This window comes from Notothenia rossii (assembly GCF_949606895.1).
Source record: "Notothenia rossii genome assembly, chromosome: 5".
Taxonomy (NCBI): Eukaryota; Metazoa; Chordata; class Actinopteri; order Perciformes; family Nototheniidae; genus Notothenia; species Notothenia rossii.
In genome coordinates, this window is record NC_136903.1 from 40472959 (window position 1) to 40495199 (window position 22241).

The 22241-nt window shown below is 49.0% G+C and overlaps 1 protein-coding gene across 1 annotated transcript in view; it reads right to left on the reverse strand.

Moving 5' to 3' along the window:
* Window positions 1-22241, reverse strand: part of tango6 (transport and golgi organization 6 homolog) — a 39594-nt gene that overhangs the window by 3224 nt on the left and 14129 nt on the right. The window contains exons 16-18 of the mRNA XM_079680482.1: window positions 21118-21341; window positions 19849-19962; window positions 522-1022 (exon numbers count right to left, since the gene is read on the reverse strand). Of these exons, the coding sequence (XP_079536608.1) occupies window positions 522-1022; window positions 19849-19962; window positions 21118-21341 (839 nt within the window). The remainder of the gene's footprint in view (window positions 1-521; window positions 1023-19848; window positions 19963-21117; window positions 21342-22241) is intronic.

Here is a 22241-nt window from a genome sequence, read left to right on the forward strand (position 1 = left end):
GACTGTGAAACATGGTGTTTCGAGTGAGTCTCCTTCCTGTGCTCAGTGAGAACATTAGTGTGACCCGCAGGTAGACTGGGACTCTGAAACACAGAGAGGACCCCTGCCTAGAGCAGTCCACACACAGACATGTCTACGCTTACCGCTGTCAATCAATTCAATCATTACATTTCTTTAATCACAATAATAAAATAAATATTTTTATAATAAATAAAAGAGACACCTTCCCTTCTATTCCTTTTTGTCAAATACAATGTCAAAAACTAAGGAATGCATTTGTTAAGATTTTACAGGATTTATGAGTGTGAGCCTCTCCGCTCACACAGGGTTCAAATAGGGACGGAAAGAGTAGGTTTGGTTGAACACAGGCGTTTATTAACTCCAAACAAAAATATACGCGGGTCTCAAACGTTGCCCGGGTGGGAACCTTCACAGGTCCTTTGGCAACCTTCCAGGATCCCGCCTACTGCGAAACAGACCAGAACCAGGTTACGACATGCTTTTATTCCGGCACTGATTACCTGATTCCGATCAGCTGTCTGGCCTCCGGGCGAGCCACTCCCTTCACTCCAGCAGCCAGCGCCCAAACCACACCCCGCTGCCACATACCCCCACCGCCCGACCCAGGCCGGGATCCCGCCGGCCGCAAGCTGACTCTCCCCCCCACCCTCCGCCGAGCGAGAGAGGAAATCAGCCACGACCATCCGGTTACCCGGCCTGTGGATCACCTTGAAGTTGAAAGGCTGTAACGCCAGATACCACAGAGTGATCCGAGCGTTGGCATCCTTCATGCGGTGGAGCCACTGGAACGGGGCATGGTCCGACCAGAGGGTGAAAGGGCGCCCCAGGAGGTAGTACCGCAGGGCGCCGACCGCCCACCGTATGGCGAGGCACTGCTTTTCCACCGTACTGTAGTTCACCTCCCTCTGGGCGAGCTTACGGCTAATGTACAGTACGGGGCGGTCGACCCCCTCTACGTGCTGGGACAAAACGGCCCCCACCCCACTGTTCGAGGCGTCGGTCTGCAACACAAAAGGGAGAGAGAAGTCAGGAGAATACAGAAGCGGCTTACCACAGAGGGCTTTTTTAACCCTCTCAAACGCCAGCTGACACCGCTCCGTCCACTGGACCGGATCTGAAGCACCCTTTCGGGTCAGGTCGGTCAGGGGACTGGTCAGCTCTGAAAAGGACGGGATGAACCGCCTGTAGTAGCCGGCCAGCCCCATGAACCTCCTGACCTCTTTTTTCGTATTGGGCGCCAGACAGGCTGAAATGGCGGTTGTTTTCTCTATCTGTGGCCGCACCTGCCCGCCGCCCAAGTGGTACCCCAGATACCGTACCTCCCTCCGTCCAACCGCACACTTCTTCGGGTTGGCCGTGAGCCCCGCCTGCCTCAGGGACTCCAGCACCGTCCCCACCTGCTGCATATGCTGCTCCCATGTCTCACTGTGAATGATGACATCATCCAAGGAAGCAGCAGCATATGCAGAGTGGGGACGCAGCACCCGGTCCATGAGCCGCTGGAAGGTGGCTGGAGCTCCAAACAACCCGAAAGGAAGTGTGATGAATTGGTATAAACCATACGGAGTGGAGAAGGCCGTTTTTTCCTTAGACTCTGGAGAAAGGGGAATCTGCCAATAGCCTTTGGTTAAATCCAGCGTCGTGTAAAAGCGAGCAGTGCCTAGCCGATCCAGGAGTTCGTCGACCCGGGGCATTGGATAAGCGTCAAATTTGGACACCTCGTTCACCCTGCGGTAGTCCACACAGAACCGGATTGACCCGTCGGACTTACTTACCAGCACGACGGGGCAACACCAGTCACTGGTGGACTCTTCTATCACTCCCATCTCTAGCATAGCCTGAAGCTCCGCCTGAACAATTTTCCTCCTGTGTTCAGGCAGCCGATAGGGCCGTGAACGAATGGCCACGCCCGGGGGCGTTTCTATGCGGTGGTGTATGAGAGAGATGCGCCCTGGCAGCGTAGAGAACACGTCGGCAAACTGCCTTTGCAACGAAGCAACGTCTGCTCTCTGGCCCGGTGAGAGATTGTCGCCACAACAGACCGGGGCTACTTTGTTGCTTCTAATGAACTCCGGTCCCAACTCATCTCTCTCAATCACCGTGGTGGCCAGAGAAACCGACACCACCTCCCTCCATGCTTTCAGGAGGTTAAGGTGGTAAATCTGTGTTGCTCCCCCCGTGTCAGAACGCACCACCTCATAATCTACGTCCCCCACTCGTCGTGTGAACACGAAGGGTCCTTGCCACATGGCGAGTAGTTTAGAGCTAGAGGATGGGAGTAATACAAGCACTTTATCTCCCGGTGAAAATTTTCTTAGTTTCGACCCTCTGTTGTACAGGCGCTGCTGACGTTCCTGAGCCTGGAGCAAATTCTCCCGTGATATCTGCCCCAGTGAGTGGAGAGGCTCACAGTGGCACCTGAACAGGGACATCATGTCGGAAGGAGAAACCCCGCTGGGTCAGGCCCTCTAACGTCTCGCTCACATGCAGGAGACCACCACAGCATTACAGCGACAGCAGAGCGAGGCTCTGTTCAGGATCGCCTCGAGCCAGCGCGAGGACCGGGCTCTCCTACGGGAGCTGCTGCAGCGTCCGGCCGCTCGGGAGGCCGATCCCGCTATCAACCCGGCCCGACAGCCTTCAATTGCCCTCCAGAAATTGACGGCAGAGGATGATCCGGAGGCATACCTGGACATCTTTGAGGGCACAGCGGCGGCGTGCGGGTGGCCGGAGGAGGAGTGGGCAGCGCGGCTATTGCCTCTGCTATCTGGGAGTGCGCAGCTAGCCGCCCACAGCCTGCCAGCAGCCTCTCGGCATGTGTACCGGCATCTGAGGAAGGCCATCCTGGACCGGCTTGGCAGCACGCCAGAGGGACATCGCCGCCGGTTCCGGGCCCTCCCCTTCGAGGACGCTGACCGGCCCTTCTCCTACGCGCAGCGGCTCCTGGATGCAGCGAGCCGCTGGCTCCAGCCGGGGGTGCGCTCCGCTGAGGAAGTCGTCGGGCAGGTCGCACTGGAGCAGTTAATCGCCGGCCTGCCATCTTCGACGGCGAATTGGGTCCAGTGCCATCGCCCCGCCAACCTGGAAGCAGCCGTCGTCCTCGCGGAGGACCACCTCTCGCTTCCCCGGCGGAGCATGAAAGAGGAGCCCCAACCACAAGCCGTCTCAGCGGGCAGACCCGTCCCAGCCCCGAGGAGGAGGTTTCCTGGAGCAGCTGCCCTTCCCTCCCCACCATCACACAGGGTTCAAATAGGGACGGAAAGAGCAGGTTGGTTGAACACAGGCGTTTATTAACTCCAAACAAAAATATACGCGGGTCTCAAACGTTGCCCGGGTGGGAACCTTCACAGGTCCTTTGGCGACCTTCCAGGATCCCGCCTACTGCGAAACAGACCAGAACCAGGTTACGACATGCTTTTATTCCGGCACTGATTACCTGATTCCGATCAGCTGTCTGGCCTCCGGCCGAGCCACTCCCTTCACTCCAGCAGCCAGCGCCCAAACCACACCCCGCTGCCACAATGAGCATTTAATGTTTCTGTTTATGTAAATGTAACAGGTCTTTCTTGACCTAAAGCTCAAGTGCAGGACATCGAGGTTCTACACAAAAGACAGAAATGACATGTTCACAGTATATCTTTATACTCGAGCTGGCCAAGTTAACACCGACAATTATTTTATCGCGCATTAACAGTTTAAAAAAAAAATGCATATTATTATTTAGAAAGTTCCGTGGCTCAATGGCTCTGGATACACATACAGACAGACCATGGATCACAGGAGGGGCGGGATGTTGATCAGTATTGGCTTAGGATGGGCGTCATCACGCGTCTCAACCAATGAGAGCCTAGGGGGCGGGCCTAAGACTACACATGAACAGAAACAGAAAGAAGTGGCGGGACAGAAACATGGAGGAAGGTACCGAACTCTTACATGGAAATGTTACATCTCTTCAGAGAGAGGAGTTGATAGAACCAGGGTTATTTGTAACCACTGCAAAGTTACATTTTCTTATCTATGGATTCTGAGGGGAACTTCTATAACAAACTAGATACAACGTTAATGCCCTGGCAGTGGCAATAGCTGTCAGGGAATAATTCTGTATACATGTTTACCTTTTGCCCTCTGACGCAGATACCCAACCTTGGGCAGCCGCTATCTCCCTTAAAGAGCAACTTGCAGGTTTTTCTTTTTACTACATTTATGCTTAACCTTGCCTGAAAATTACAATTAAAAATGTTAATGCAGGATTTGATATGTTTTACAAGACATAAGGGCAGGAATTCAGAGGAAAAGGAGCCGTTTTGAGCTCTGCTACTAAAAACTGCTTTTTTTTAACGTCATACGTCAAACGCGTCATATTACATCACATGGGGGAGTTAACTTTCTCGGACTCGTTCTCTGCCCAATCCGCGGTAGTAGTTTGTAGTTGATTTGAGTGGTTTAGAGCAGTTTAGTGAGCTGGTATTTGTTTGGTAATTTTACATTGCATTTCACCATTTCTAATCATGGTGAGCTTGTGTTTGTGCAGGTTGCACAAACTCAAGCCTGTCAGGGCATCGAGTCCACAGTTTCCCTCACGGGAAAAGGACCGCAGCTAGCGTTTGTTCCTGGGTGCGTTGTGCATCCACCTCCCTGCAGCACATACTCCGTCTCCACAGCTTTATCAAGAAACCGTATTACATCTCTCCCCCCCTTCGCTGCTCTCTCTCCCCTCCGGTACACGGCACCGTAAGACGTAGTGTGTGGAGTTGCATTAGCAGGGTATATGCAGGAATCCTGAAGTCAAATTTAATACCTTTTAAGACCTTTTTTAAAGACCCTTTCCATACATTTTAACACCTCATCGCAACTTCGAGTTCTAACCGGTTACATTGGCGACACACTTTACCTCACATTTACTATATTGATTGTAAGATAGCACAACTAAACAGAGTGCAGACAGACTACTGACCACATGAACTTCAACCTCTCTGTGAAGGTCAGGTTTAATGCAGTATGCTGCTTTGTTGCTTCTGTGTAGACTCTGTGCTCTTTCATTCCAGTAAAACTCCTCAGAAACCAGTATCTGACCAATAAACAAAACAATTGACAAAACTATAGGTTACTTACGTAACCCCAGTTCTCAGAGTAACATGTAGTGAGATGTCTCACTATGGGATGCGCCTCATCGCGGAGCAAACAGAAGCATCAATCTCATTACGCCAATCTTTATTGGCTGGTGATCTTGACGTCAGCGTCAGGGAATCCACCCACCCTATAAGTAGCTTGCGCCACGTCGCAGCGTCATTCAAAATAAGCACCTCTTCTCGCTTCACCTTAGCAAGGAGGGCCGTCTGGTGAGACATCTCACTACATTTTACTCTGAGAACTGGGGTTAAGTAAGTAACCTATAGTTCTCATTCATAACACTCCTTTCGATGTCTCACTATGGGATATTGAAGCTCCCGTATTGCCAGACGAGCTTATCTCGAAAATCACCAAACCAACAGAACTTAACAGGTAGAGCACTGACTCAACACGGGGCCCAGCACTGCTCGGGCCACACTAGGAGCAGAGATGTCTAACCTGTAAAAGCGGACAAAAGTGAGCGGCGAGGACCAGCTCGCTGTGAGGACCAGCTCACTGCTGCACAAATGTCTTGGATGGAAACACCCTTGAACAAAGCCCAGGATGTAGCCAGACCACGAGTCGAATGAGCACGCAGACCCGTAGGTGCCTGCAAACCCTGACTCGTATAGGCCAAAGCAATCGCTTCCACAATCCAGTGGGAGAGCCGTTGCTTGGTAACAGGCTTGCCCTTCTGAGGATTAGCCCAGGATATGAAGAGTTGGTCACTACAACGAAACTCTTTTGACCCGTCCATATAAGTGCGTAAAGCACGAACTGGACACAGCAAATTCGGCCACTGTTCCCTGGAGGAACACAGCGGCGGAGGAAATGCCTCAATGTCAATTGGGGTACATGAACCAACCATCTTAGGTATAAAGGCAGGGTTGGGCTTCAGCAACACTCTTGTTTGCCCAGGGGCAAACTGAGTGCACAAAGGATGTACAGAGAGCGCATGTATATCACTGACTCGCTTGGCGGATGCCAGGGCCAGTAACAGCACTGTCTTCAGTGACAGGTGCTTCATGTCAGCTCCTTTCGAGGTTCAAACGGGGTTCGAGTGAGCCCATCTAAAACCACTGTCAAGTCCCATAAGGGCACCAGTGACCTGGAAACAGGGAGGAGCCTTCGAGCTCCCTTCATAAAACGGCAGACCAAAGGATGTTGGCTAGCCGTCTTACCCTCAAAGCCCACATGGCATGCAGCAATAGCAGCCAGGTATACTTTGATCGTAGAAAAAGCTCTGTGTTTATCAATCAGGTCCTGTAGAAATGATAAAATCACCCCAACAGGACATTGAAAAGAGATGTGCCCTTTTTGAAGGCAGCATTCCTCAAACACCCTCCACTTACAGTCATAGAGAGACCTGGTGTAGGAAGCTCTTGCACTCTGAATAGTGCTTATCACCTGCTGCTGGAGACCCACTGTATTCAGATTGTACCACTCACGGGCCAGGCCCATAGGGCCAGGCGCTCCGGGTGTGGGTGAAAGATCGGCCCCCCCGCCTGAGACAGTATGTCCCTGCGTAGCGGGAGCTGCCACGGCTGTCCGCACAGCAGCTGATAAATCTCCGCCAGCCAGTACATTGCAGGCCAGTGCGGAGCTATCAGGATCAGTGTGTGGCGCTGTTCTCTCACTCTGGCCAGAGTTGGGGGTATCAGAGCCAGGGGTGGGAACGCGTACAGGAGGACCGGAGGCCAAACGTGCGCGAGCGTGTCCACGCCTAACGGTGCGTTTAGATCGCGCATTGAAAAGAACAGCTGACAATGAGCATTTTCTTTTGATGCGAACAAATCTACCGCGGCTCAGCCGTAACGCACCCACAGCTGATTCACAACCATTGCATGTAGAGTCCAGTCTGCATATAGTGGTACACCTCTGGACAGCAGGTCTGCCCCGAGGTTCATCACTCCTGGTACCTGCGTCGCTCTCAGAGAGAGGAGACGACCGCAGCTCCACAAGATCAGTTTGCGTGCCAGCATGTGTAACTGGAGAGAACGCAAACCCCCTTGGCGGTTTATATACGATATTGTGGTCGTATTGTCTGTCCTCACGAGGACATGGTATCCTCTGAGAAAAGGCAGAAAGCGTTTCAGGGTGAGGAACACCGCTAAAAGCTCCAGGTAATTTATGTGCGAGACCCCTCACCGGTCGACCTTCGTAAATACCTCCCCAGCCCGTCAGACATGCGTTGGTGGTGACCACCTTCCGCGATAGGACAGCACCCATAGGCACGTCCCGTACTAGAAAAGTCGGGTGCAGCCAGTGGCGCAGTGCCATTACGCATTTCACTGTGACCATCACTCTGCGCGCGCCATTGCGCGCGCCATTACGCGCGGGGTTTAGTCTGAGGGCGGCTACCCAGCGCTGAAACTCCCTCATGTGTAAGCGTCCCAGTCGTACCGCCAGGATGGCTGACGCCATGAGCCCCAGTAACCGCAGACATGACCTGAAGAGAACATATTTGCGCAGCTGGAAATGAGCGAGACAAGCTCTGAAAGCTTTCACTCTTTCTGCTGACAGGCGGGCTGTAAAGGGCACCGAGTTCACAACATGCTTTTTTCTGTGTTTATTATGAAATCCAGGTCGAGCAGGTGTTTTACGAGGACATTCGTCTGCGTAATAGCCTCCTGTTCCGACTGTGCGAGAAGCAGCCAGTCGTCCAGGTAGGTTGCCAGGCGAATACCGTGTTGTCTTAATGGGGCTATCGCGGCTTCCGTACATCTTACAAATACTCTTGGACTGAGAGACAGACCGAAGGGAAGTACTCTGTACTCGTAACAGACACCGTGAAAGGCGAACCTCAGATATTTCCTGTGTGGGTAATATACTGGGATGTGGAAATACGCATCTTTCAGATCGACTGATGTGAACCAGTCGTTTTGTCGGACGAGACTTAGCAGAGATGTGTGAGTGAGCATTTTGAATTTGTATCTTTTGAGATATTTGTTCAGAGCTCTCAAATCTAGTATTGGCCGAATTCCGTTCCCTCCCCGTTTGGGAATGAGGAAATACTTGGAATAAAAGCCGTTCTGACTCTGATCGGCGGGTATTATAGATATAGCCTTCATTTCTAGTAGCGAGAGAACCACTCGCTCAAGAATATGGGCTGTCTCTACACGGGCTTGTGAATACAGAATGCCCGAGAAGCGAGGGGGGGTGACAGCGAATTGGAGCCTGTAGCCCCGTGTTACTGTCTTGAAAACCAAAGCAGAAGCTGTGAGCATCTTCCACCTTTCGCTCCTTAAAGCGAGCGGAGATGTCACGTCTCTTTCCCTCTGAGTCTCTATTTGTTGTGTTATGGGGCCCTCTAGTGTCTGAACACGGTGGTACCCCAGGTTGACAACCCCAGCCGACACTGCGCATGCACGTGGCGGTGGTGCCTTCACGGCCCCAGCCGGCACTGCACATGCGCGTGGTGGTGGTGCCTTCACAGACCCGTCTATTATCCGCCTTTTGAGAGAGGCCGTAGCTGCTCTCAAAAGAGGTACAGGTGACAGACTGTTTATTGTTTTATTGTTTTTCTTTTCAATTTTTTGGACTGTGCCCTCGGCTTGAAGCCTGGATGCGACAGTGGAAAATGGTTTATTTGAAAACAATGGTATTTGTGACATGTGTTTTTGTGACTTAGGCAGATAGCAGAACTCGCTGTCTCTGTCCGTTTCCCTTCTGGCGCGAACTTGAGGATGACGTTCTGGCATCACTCGAGGTGGCGGGAAGATGGGGGCATGGTGGCACCCCGAAAACACATCTGGAACTGGGGAACAGGGAACTTCCAGCTCTATCACCGAGGAGAGGAGAAGAGGCTGTCAGGCCGCCCGCTTCTTCTTCCTCGTCTGGTGGCCGAAAACCTGGGTCGGCTGTGCCTGAACGGCTGCTGCGGGAACCGGAGATTTTCTCGGCCAGCTCGCCCTCGTCTCCTGCCTGGGCTGGGGACACGGGGCGGGCTGTGGCCTCTGCTGCCTTGGTATCTTGAGCCGGGCAGGACGTGAGGCAACTTGGGCGAAGGACTGCCGCGAGACCGTTGCAGGTAGCGGCTGGACCCTTCGGGGGAGACAGAGGTGGAGGGCCTCGTCTTCCTTCTTTTTCAACTCACATCTCCGCTGCATCGAGACTAGAGCGGAGCCGGGAACGATAGGCATGTCGAGAACATCCTCCTTTTCCCGGTCTGGGAGGTTGGTCAGGTTGAGCCACCTGGCTCTCTCCTGTACCACCATTATGCGCATTACTTTGCCCGTGGCCTGGACTGCACAGCGCTGCACACGGAGGCAAATGTCCGTGATCGCTGCGATCTCGTCCCACACGGCCGGCCCAGGTTTGCTCGACAGGTCCTCGCAGAGCTCCGCCTGGTAGGCGGTCTGCAGTGAGGATATGTTGAGTGCCCTGGCGGACAACGCTGCGGCTTTATAGGCCCGTTCCGTCATCGCTGACTGGAACCGGTCTGCCTTTACCGGTAGCGTGGGGTTCCTGCTCGGTGTCGGAGCCAGCCTCGGTTGGAGGTGGGCTGCAACCAGCGGTTCCATGGGCGGTAAGCGGAGTAGGCCGAGCTTCTCCATACCGTCATAGTCCAGGGAGGAGGCATCTCCGGGAAGACTGGAAGGAGCTGCCTCTTTATCCTCGCTGCTTGGGGCAAATTCTTCCCCTCGTAGCGAGACTTCGAGGTCTCCTTGGCCATTTCAGGCCATGGGATGTCCAACCTGGACACGGCACGTCGACAAACGGCCTGCAGGTCCATGCTCAGACAGGGCGAAGCTGGTGTGCTATCGCCCGGGAGAGCAGCCATCGCTCCCGGCTTTGCAGCCTGACCTGACGACACGAAGATATCATCTTCTTGCTCATCCCAGTCGGACAGGAGGAACTCAGAGGCATCCTCTTCGTCCTCAATGTAGTCCAACTCCAGGACATCCTCCGCGGGCGAGACCATGGTGAGGTCCAGTTGGGAGCCCCAGCTTGACACAGCGCGGGGCTCCGCTCTCGCGGCTGTTGCCGCCACCGGGCCCCAGCGTGACACGGCGCGGGGCTCCGGTTCAGCGGCTGCCGCTGTTATTGAGCCCCAGCCTGACACAGCGCGGGGCTTAATTTCTGCGGCGGACGCCCCCATGTCTTGATTGCCGGCCGGCGAATCAGCGGACATGAGGGAATCCTGTCCCGACAAGCTAGTTTGGCGTGCTAGCCGTCGGCGGAGGCTCTTAATGGTGAAGCGGGCACAATGCCCGCACGAGCCGGGGTTGTCGATAGTATCCTGGGCGTGTTCCAGCCCGAGGCAGGACGAGCAGACCTGGTGTGAGTCTGTGCCTGATATCTTCAACCCGCAGCCACAGAGCCGAGCCTCCGAGTCCCTGGCTCGTCTGGTGTGAGGGAGAGAAGCGTCCATCTTGTTCGCCATGGCGACGGCGTGGCGAGGACCCGCTCGTAACAGGTACGTTGCTGAGAATTTTCTTTTCTTACAACCAGTCGTTAATCCGGAGAAAAAGCAACGGTGTAGATTTTTATTCTCAAAGAATATTAACTGGTGTGTTAATATCTTTTTATCTTCTTCTCCTCTGGTGTGAGAGAGAAAAAAGAAAAAACGTCCTCGCTACCGTGGTGTCGGTAGTGAGGGAAGGCAAGCTAGCAACAGGTGTTCTACTAGCTTGAAAAATCAGAACCGTACCTTTATTTCGGAAGAAAGAAACGGCGAGGTAGATTAACAGTCTTCTTGCGAAGCACAAAAGTAGCCGGCGAGCGCCAGTCGACCGAAAGTTAGCTTTGGGTTCAGTCTGTGGACTGTTAAGCTAGCCCGGCTACTGATCTATCGAGATGTGCTCTGAAGCGAGAAGAGGTGTTTGAATGACGCTGCGACGTGGCGCAAGCTACTTATAGGGTGGGTGGATTCCCTGACGCTGACGTCAAGATCACCAGCCAATCAGGATTGGGGTAATGAGATTGATGCTTCTGTTTGCTCCGCGACGAGGCGCATCCCATAGTGAGACATCGAACGGAGTGTTATGAATGAGAAGTTGGAACTATGAAATATATTAAACTTTGGTGAGCTTCAGCGGGGTAATTCCATATAGGAGCTCCCTCACAAATACCCAGGGGTTAAATTGGGCTGGGGCTGTCCGGGGCTAAGCCCTGGCACATAGGACGATGCTCTGACGTCATCACCCTCACACATTTGTCATATGTTTACAAAAAAGGATATATATGTTAAGACTTTTCTCGTTCTTAATATAGACTATATTTAAGTATGATAGGTGTTGACTTTACTTTAAAATAGCAGATCTCTGTGACCGGATATAGTTTGGCTTAGACCCCGGCCCCACAAGGACGCATACGATAAAACGCATTCGATTCATTAATGTGTCCGTTCACACTAGACCGCTGGAAATGCTGGAAACGCTGTAGTACATATGCCAGGCCTGTAAGTGGCGCTGCTGCCGCCACAAAATACACCACAAGCAGCGAAGAAGACCCCGGAGCATGGTTGCCCTTCTGTTTATTCTCCACGGTGGACGGCGTGTTCTCCTGCTGTATATCTCTCAGGTAGTCCACCAGCAGATGAAAAACACCCACCTCTCCGCCTCTTCCAAGGAACGAGGGGACCGTGCGGCAGTTTCCGTTAAAAAAATGTTTGGCCGGTCAACATCTCCGTTAAAGTTTAAATCTTCCGTAAAAATTTAGAAAAGTGCCGGTCAGAGGTCTTCTTTGTTATTTATTGAGCTTTAAAACAAATTGATAACGACTCTGTTGTCTGTATAATAATATTTAATAAACGGTGCCTGCCTCTCTTTTCCTCCCCCTCTTCTGACAGCCCAGCAGCAGCAGGAGACGTGGGGAGAGGGAGGCGGGGCTATTTCATCGTTATCAGAAAATGATCATATAGGGCTTACACATGGAGCCGTTGGACCCCCAGAGCGTTGCGTATGCCGGTCTACCCACCTTGGGACCTGTTATCGTTACCGTAGTCGTTTAGTGCCCCCCAACAGAGCGGAGCAAGGCAACGAAACTTACAATAAGAAGCAGCATTTTACGGCGCGCTATGCATGGGGCCGCCTTGGGGGGTTTCCCGACATGTCGTTTCAGTAAATTAAAGGGTGTTTCATGTTGTCGTTGCTGTGGGCATTCTTAATACCTTAGAAAATGCCGTTTAATACTTTTTAATACTTTAATAGCCTTAATTTTCGCTAAATTGATTTATCAACTTTTAATACTTTTTAATACCCCGCGGACACCCTGATTAGGTAACGCTGTGGTGGCTGTACTGCTCCAGCAATCTCCTTTGTGTTTGTTTGTTTCCCTCTGTCTGTGTTGTTTGTGTGGGCGTGGTGGCTGTCACTCCTGCCTCCCGGCTCAACCTCCACTCACCTGCTGCAATCAGCTGTGCACCCTCCCCGACTACACACCTGCTTTCCATCAAGCCATTTACAACGGCATATCAACGGAGGCTCCACAACCTTTCTCCGCCAGATCGTCAAGTATCAGCCGTATCTCGCGTCCCCCCTCCGGTCAGTGTGGAGTTGCATTAGGTAACGCGAGATACGGCTGATACTTGCGCATTAGTTTCTGTTATGGATCAGTATCAACAGTCCTGCCAGTAACGTTACTATATTATCAATACTACTTTAGTTATAGCCTGATATATGATTGCTAACTTTACAATGTTATGATGTGACTTACGATAGCTAACATGCTAACGCCGGTCACTCACCAAGACAGCTGCTCTGTTCTCCACTGGTTCTCCACACACCAAAGCTCCATTTCTCTCCGATGGCCGTTATTTGTTCTAATCCTTGGCTGCTCTTGGTCTCTTGGACGCCTAGCAGGCTCATAATTATAATCATATGCATTCGAATATATATTTTCAACCTCTTCTGTGTCAAAACTAGCATTGTGATCCATGTTTATTCATACGTTAGACCGGCCGCTCTCCCCCTTGTTTCCCCCATGTTACGTCACACGCGGGAGGTCACGTGCGGGGGCTTTTTTACGCGGAAGTGAAAATGTCTTACTAAAACGATGCCAGATGTCACTAGTGTATATTTCTGTATATTTTGGGGAAAATCTAGTGTATTCATCATTTTCCTACACATTTATTCACTGGTGTCTTAAACCTGCAAGTTGCTCTTTAAGGAGGGGCTGCCCTAGCATTTTGTTGTTGTTACCAGTTTATGACCGGGCAACTTTCGGTCAGAGATAGTTATTGTTGTGGGACACCTGAGCACATCCTTCTCAGGGTGTAGATGACCCCGAGCCATAAGCGACAACAAATGTGATTTAGTTTCACCAGCTGATTAGTCTTTCTATTGAAGAATGTTGATTATTAATAATAATAATAATAATAATAATAGATTTAATTTGTTAGCGCTTTTACATGTGCTCAAAGACGCTTTACAGATAATAGTGAAGAGAAAAGAAAAGAAAAGAAAGGAACAACAAATAAATATATAGTTAAAGTTAAAGTCAAATAATACAAAAACAATCACACATGAAAAGCCAGATTGAAGAGGTGAGTTTTTGTGAGTTTTTTTAAGGTGGTGAGGTCGGTGCAGTCTCTGATGGGTTGTGGGAGTGAGTTCCAGAGGGAGGGGGCAGCGACGGAGAAGGCTCTGTCCCCCCAGGTCCGGTGATTGATGCGGGTGGGGATGGATAGGAGGTTGGCTTCTGATGAGCGGAGGCAGCGGGATGGGGTGTGGTGGTGCAGCAGGTCTGTGAGGTAGGGGGGGGGGCTGGTTGTTGAGGGCTTTTTAAGTAATGAGGAGGACTTTGAAGTGGATTGTTTGACGGACGGGGAGCCAGTGGAGGTTCTGGAGGATGGGAGTGATGTGGTCTCGGGAGCGGGTGTGGGTAGCAGAGTTATTACACTGTGAACTAGGGGTTTCACAACTACCAATATTTACTAGTCGACTAGTTTTTCAAAATAGTAGTCGACTAGTCGACTAGTCGTTACGTCATAATAGAGACACACAAAGAGAGGTTTACAACTGTATTTTCTATTGGAACTCATACAGTAACATTAGACACTGCATTTTAATTTGTGTTACATGGCTGAGTAAATAACAAACACTGGACTCACCAAAATCGACAGCAAAAAACTCTTGTTTACATAAATGCCACGTAAATCCAGTGCGCAACAGCGCATTGCGCAACACTTTATTCGCTGTCCTCCACGATAACGTCCACCTTTCCATATTTTTGGTTTGAACACCAACGCATCGACATGTGAGGGAAAGAGGCTTGATCGTTTTCGGGTGACAGTGTTGCCTGCCAGGGAAAAAACCCTCTCAATCGGGGTGCTTGTGGCTGGAATAGCTAGGTAGCTCCTCGAAAGCGGGGGAAGCGGTGCACGTTTTCTGCCCACCACTCCAGTGGATTATCCATTGTGGGGATATGCGGTGTCCACTGGCAGTAATCCCGTAGCTCATCATCCGCATCACTGTTGCCTCTGTTCAGTGCTGACGCCGGTCCGTTGCTCACTGGTGGTAGCATTACTGCTAGTGCTAGCTGTCGGCAGCGGGTGTTTCATCTTCAGATGGTTGCGCATAGCAGATGCATTTGTATTGTACTTCAATACAGCTGTACACAACTGACACTTCACTGTGGAGTTGGTTACATCTTCGTTGAAGTACTGCCATACATAAGAATGTCGGACGTGTTTTGAAGCATTTTGCAGCACCTCGTTTACCTCCATTTTTTCGCCGACTAGTCGACTAGGGCCTACAGCGCCGACTAGTGGTAAAGGTAGTCGACTAGTCGACTAGTCGATTAGTTGGTGAAACCCCTACTGTGAACTAGTTAAAACCTGGAGCTACAGGAGGATTCTTCAGAATTGATTGTGGCATCCACAATGTGATCAACTCGTGGCCCGTGACATGTCTTGTGAATTCTTCGGCTGAAGCTCCAAATAAACCACCAGTGTTTGCCATCAAAGCTCCAGCTCTCCTCGTGTCTCTTTTGGCACATTTCCACTACTGCGCGGCGGGCGCTTTAAGCGTGCCCGGCCCGTTTTTGGTTGCGTTTCCACTTGGCGTAGTTCCGGCTAGCGGGTACTATTTCACAGTTTTTCTGGCCCCAGAAAATCGAGGTTCTTTCCGGGCCAGCAACCAGGCTGAGTCGGACTGAGTATGCTAAACTAGAGAGAGAATCGCTGGCAAGGGGGCTACAACTACAACAAGATGAACATATTTGACCGTGATTTAATTGTAATACACGTTTCAAAATGATGCCGAAGTAACAACATACTGATACCGGTTAGTAAAAACCATGAATTAATGCTTTGACAAGTCTGCAGACAGACGGCAGGCAAAAAACCTTTTAAAATGCGTGTTTTCTGAATGGAGATCGGCTAAGCTAACGCAGTATATGCTCCGACCGTCCACTCATAACAACGGCTTATACAGACATAAATAAACCAGCGACTGTATTCGCCATGACACAGACAGTCTGTGGTTTGTACTTGTTTAACTTTTGTCTAGTTTCTGAACAGATATGAGGAGCTGTGAGCTCTGAGAGCTAACAGCTGTGTTGTTTTTCTGTGGTTCTCATTGAAGATGACGTCATGGCTCCGCCTATACTGCGTTACTATAGTTACTGCCCCAGCTACTAAACTGTAATGGAAACGCAGCATAAAGTGAGCCAGTCCTAACAAGGCCTAACGAGGCCTAGCCATACCGAGCGAGGCCCTGTAGTGGAAATGAGCCATTTGAGTCCTGACTCTCCATTGCTACAGAAGTTTCCCCCACAATAGCTTTATAATTTTTATTTGATTATATTAACTCATGTTTAAGTTGAGATTGACAATAAATATTTTAACTGCTACTTTGTAAATGCAATCTTACTGTTACAAAGCACCTTATTTGTTTAAAGTGTTTGCAAACCAAATGTTATTGTCAGTGGTGGCTGGTGCATATTTCTCCAGGGGCGGCTCTACCAAAATGTAAGCAAACGTATACACAAAGTAAAAACATATGTCATATTACAACGCCGGGCTATCTCAAAGGCACCACAGAACTAGATACAGTCTATTATTTTAGAAAGGACGTGCCTGTTTTTGTCAATCTCCTTATTATGCTTACATATCCTTATCCTGTAGCCTTCATTACGTTTGACAGCTGTGTTTACTTTCCCAAACATGGCTAGCCGCATAGCATTTTCCATGTGGACCCTTTTGTTCATGCTTTTTAGAGTTTTCTGATACTATATAGACAAAAGTATTGGGCCACCTGGGGCACAGTCATGCTTCCCCAAACTGTTTCCCCAAAGTTGGAAGCATAGAATTGTCCAAAATGACTTGGGAAGCATTAACCATCCTCTTCACTGGAACTAAGGGACCTAGGCAAACCCCAGAAAAACAACCATAGCATTAGCCGCTTTCACACCTAGTACTTTGCGGTACTTAGTTCCCAGTACTTAGTCCTGCAGAACTCTTTAGTCCAGTAACTGTCCTAGTTAATCGCGTTCACACGGGAATAAGTCCCTGAGGGAGGATTAGGCAAATGAAGCCGCTGACGTCACTTCTTCTTCTTCTTCTTCAGTTTTAGGTTTACTGGCAGGCCGCAAACAACTTCACGGCGTATACTGCCACTCGAAGTCCCGGGTAAATTGCCAGAAGCACCGACACCTCCTCATCACTCCACCGATCCCACGTTTTATTTTGTGTTGCCATAAGTTAGTCTCTCTCCGTTGGTGAGAGAGAAAGGAAATAAAATGGCGGCTTCACAAAAACTTTTCAGAGTTTTACGGGTTGTGGTTTGCAATTCGCACAGCCAATCAGAAATTGGAACCTTTTTCTCCCCAGGAAAGTCCCTGCCCTCCCACAGTTCTGCTCTCTAGCAGGGACTAAAAAGGGGTGAAAAGGTTTGCAAAAAAAAGTTCTAGTTCCAGATCTTTTTGGTGTGAACACAAAATCCCAGGAACTATCGGAACTATTCCTGGGAAAAGTGCTCCGGTGTGAAAGCGCCTAATATCAATCCTCCACCAAACGTTACAGTTGGCACAATGCAGTCCGGCAGGTAACGTTCTCCTGGCATTCGCCAAACCCAGACTCGTCCATCAGACTGCCAGATAGAGAAGCATGATTGGTCACTACACAGAACACATTTCCACTGCTCCAGAGTCCAGTGGCGGCGTGCTTTACATCTGATGCTTGGCATTGTGCTTGATGTAAGGCTTGATGCAGCTGCTCGGCCATGAAAACCCATGAAGCTCCCACAGTTTGGTCTGATATTAATGCCCTCTCTCCGCCAGAAACAGGAGATGCAGTAACTATAGGTAACAACGGTTTCAAATAAGCATCTCTTGGACAAAGAATGTAAATGAATAACTCAAATAAAACTAGATAAAACATCTTTAATTGTGTTCTTTTTTGTAATCTCTTTTAGTTTTAAACCTGATGTTTATAAGCTTCATAGCTTTTGCAACAACTAGACTAAACACAGGTATGATCCTAAGTTAAAAAAATATGAGGTTACCATGAGGTTGTTAACATTACAGTCTTTCAGTGGATGTTTGCAGGAACTATTTGTACACATTTGTACACACAGCGATGCAGACTATCTGTGATGCCTCTTTCACACCAACGCGGTTCCAGGGCCTGTTCGGAGCTAGAGCCTGAAAGCACCGGTTTTTCCTGTTCACACCGCAGCGAGCCGCCTCTAAGCTACGGAATCCAGTTTGTTTCAAGCACCAAAAAATTGTCGGTCTAGAAGCAAGAACCGCATACGTCACGCTTACGTCGGAGGGGGGCGAGATTAACCTGAGCCAACAGTTAAAGGTGATTATGGCAAATAAAAGTTGTATCAAGCAGTAGTGCTGAACAAAGTGACTAGAACGCAAGCACACACTTCTAAAAAAAAAAAACACACACTTTATAAAGTCAGGCAACACTAACCAGGCTTTGTGTGATTCTGTTTATTTGTACCTTACTTTGACCATCCGTTTGCTGTTATTGATCATTGTGAAGGGGGCAGACGTTTTGATTTGTATTATAGCAGCTATCGGATGGAATCAATACATGGGCTGCACAGGTTGTCACAAGTAGAATCATAATGAAAAATAAGCCGTTAAAATGTGCCACAATATAATAGCAACAAGTAGTCAAGTTATAGTCAGTTTAGCTTCGGTTGCTATGCTAACATCACCTATTTTATACCAGAGAAACTTTCATAACAGCGCTGTGATGCCAAACAGCGTCAATTCAGACTGACACACATTCACTTATGGGGAATTGGGGATATGTATCAGCTACTTGTGTGACAGTCGGACAGTGAATGCTTTACAGCGGACGCTGCCGTGTGAACCAACCCGGAGCTAACGGGAGAATAAACTCCAGTGGACGAGCCGCACTGCAGCGGGCTGTAAATCCCGCTGAAACACATGAATAAACAATGAACCACGGCACTCTGGAGAAAAGTACAAGGTTGGAGAAGTCGTTATTTAATTTAATCCGGCTTCATAAAAGCAACACGATCATCGACCCGACGCAGTCCCCCATTGTTGTTGTAGTGGGCGCCGCTGGGGAGAAAATCAGCGACGTAAACGGTGACGTCATGACGCAGCTGCGGCAGCACCAGTCGGGCTATGGGCGGTTTGAACTAAAAGGGGGCTGAAAAGAAGAAACCAGTTCCGAACCAGAAAAGCTCTAGCACGGAGCTAGAACGGGAACTGCGTTGGTGTGAAAGGGGCATTGGAGGGTTTGATAACCCACTCCCCCTCCACACTCGTTGGTTTGGAACAGCACTTAATGTGGCGGCCCCTCCGTGACAATGCGCAAATGGAGGGGTAGTGTGTAGGGGTAGGTTGTGGATTGGAATTGGGCCTCCGTCTCCGTCCAACTCTCTCTCACTCAATGTCACTCACTCACTCACTAACTAATACCTCATTCACACCAATGCAACTCCGGTTCAAGCTCCGTGCTAGAGCTTTTCAGGTTCAGAACCGGTTCTTCGGTTTAGCTCCGGCTCTTTTCACACCGCCCAGAGTCCGACTGGTGCTGCGTCATTGCGTCATCGTTTGAGTCATGACGTAACCGTTTGCGTGCCTGCTTCATAAAGCCAAACCACGCGGAAACCCCTCACAGCTGACACCGACAACAACAACAATGGCCGATTGTGCTCCAGCTTCCTCTGTACCTCTTCGGAAGACCAGATTAATAATAAATAAAACCGAAATACACGTGTTGAAGCGGTTCGCTGCTGATTACTACGCACCCCCCCCACCCGCGCGGGCCGAATATCCTGAGCCCGAACAATGGTATTCGGGACAGCCCTACTTCTAACGAGGGTCGATCATGGATGTATAGGGGTCAACGGGCAAAGTCTCCTGCACCCCAGGCTGAAAACACGTGACTTATCAGTAGCTTTAGACATCGTAACACAAGTTTAATCTATATTTAACTGGAGATCCTACATTTTACTGACACCAACTATATCATATTTACCTATGAAAAATATACGTATACAATTAAAGTATTTTTTATGACAATATAGAATGTGCAAAGAGGTGGTGTGGACCGGTCGCCATGGTTATTGTACTTGTTTACTTCATATAGCAATACAATCGAGATAAACTACTTTTGAATTCATTATTGAATTTTACAAATAACAATGCGATTAATCGCAGAAAATCATGCGATTAATCACAATAAAAAATTATAATCGTTTTCCAGCTAGTTTATACATGTGTGGTTGGGGAAATGTACAGTATGTATGGTTTGATGAAGAATAAATGGCGCACAAATACCTGGGTAGTTTTGTCGCTGAGGCCTCGCAGCAGCAGGGTGATGACATGGACAGAAGCTCTCCTCACTTCCGCCTCCTTCTCTGTCTTTATCAGAGCAGTAAGACAAGAGCTGAGCTACACACACACACACACACACACACACACACACACACACACACACACACACACACACACACACACACACACACACACACACACACACACACACACACACACACACACACACACACACACACACACACACACACACACACACACACACACACACACACACACACACACACACACACACACACACACACACACACACACACACACAGTAAATGGACTGTGCTTATATAGCCTTTTATCCAGTCTACGATCCCCAAACAATTTCATTCATACAGTGCAATGTGCCATTTGTGCTCAAGTAAGCTAACAATCATACAACACATTCACACGCACTGTTGGCCATTGGTAACAACTCAGGGTTAAGTATCTTGCCCAAGGATACATCCACATGTTGACTGCACAGGGCTGGGATCAGACCCACGACCTTCAGATTGAAAGATGACTGCAGTCCCTCGCAGCCAGTCGCCCCACACAACTTATATATTTACAGTGGTATAAACATGAGGTCATAGGCAATTAGCTAATAATGGAATCATTATGTCAGGTAAGTGTTACAGCACCATCTATCACAAAGACCAATCAGCTGCTGAGGTGAGAGCCAGAACTTAGATTTTTTACATTTTAATAATAAATGCATCATATTGGTGCACTTCGGAGGAACATTTAAAGACGAAATCCATTAATAGATAAGAGCTCTGATAAAATATTTCAGACACAGCGCAGCAGTTTGAAAGACAGATTTTTCTTATAACCACAATGTGCTGCAGCTAGGCTGGGTGATACTGCATGGATAAAATCACATATCACAATATTTTCGACTATGTATGATATACAAATAAAATATAGAATGTCTATACATCTTCCAGTGCAGACTAACAACCTGCCTGTTTTTGATGTAGTTATGCCAACAATTAAAAAAAACATCTGTATGAGGCACTTAGGAAGGATTGCTTTAGTTGAAGCCAATGCACTATTACACAAAGGTTTTGGCTTATTGAAAGCTAATGTAGCTGCAGGATTCTTGCATTTTGAGTTTGTTTCATCATGGCTAAATGCACTTATTGTATGTAGTTTTGGATAAAGCATCAGCTAAATTGATGTATACAGGGCCCAGCCCTGGCGGTGTGTTTACTGTCCCCTGCTGAAACCTCCTCTCACCTCCTGGGCCAGCGCTGGCAAGGCGGAGTCCAGCCGGGGACACAGCTCCCCCAGGTTAGACAGGCTGCTGGCCCGCACGCCAGGGTCCGGGTCCCTGGTTCCCTGCAGGAAGACTCCCACCAGAGGACGCCCGAAGTGGGGCGCAAGTTCCCCTGGATAAGGGGGGGGGGGGTTAGCTGCCAGGTTATAAATCTGAGATGCATCTACGGTAAGGAAAACTAGACCTTATTATTTATCAAGTAAACAAAGATGTCGGCCTAATTACCAAGGGGCCCGCATCTTTTATTGAGAACACTGTGACATACATGATGATCTGATGCAATGCCTTATTTAAAACACAGTTATAATCAAATGCAACAGACGGTAGGTTTTCTCAGGCTGTCTGTAATACCAAATAAAACCCATACAGGCTGTTTACCCCTCTGCTCACTGATGCAAACAACATGAAACCACTCACATTCAAATTGATGAAAACTAATATCTAGCTTGATGAGGGTCACACTGGGCTAAACATATATCCAGCTGCTTTAATTGCTGTGACGTGCTTTGATTAAAAATATATTAGTACAATGTGTTCAGTTGGATGTTGAATTAGTTAATAAAATAAAATAAAGTTTTAAGTGATTTTCTCTCTTTTCCAATTCAAGCAATACGTTTTATTTTAGCAGCAACTTTTATTTTCTGTTTCTCATTAAGAATCATATCTATATTTGTGGGGGAAACTTCTGTGTAGCAATGCAGTGGGAGTCACCGACTCATGAAGGAGACGCGGGATGAGCAGGAACTTTGATGTCAAACTCTGATGGTTTATTTAGGAGTATCGGCCGGAGGATTCACATCACAAGTCACAGAGCCAGAGGTTCTGACTTCAAGGGAGAGTTGCCATGTCAATTCTGCCACGCCTCTCTCTTGTTCGACCTTTTAAGAGAATAATCAACATATTTGAGAAGATAGCCTAAACAGCTGGGAACACTGAGTTACTTGCGTGTGACACTTATGCCTCCAAGATTTCACACCTTGGAGACACCACACACACACACACACACACACACACACACACACACACACACACACACACACACACACACACACACACACACACACACACACACACACACACACAC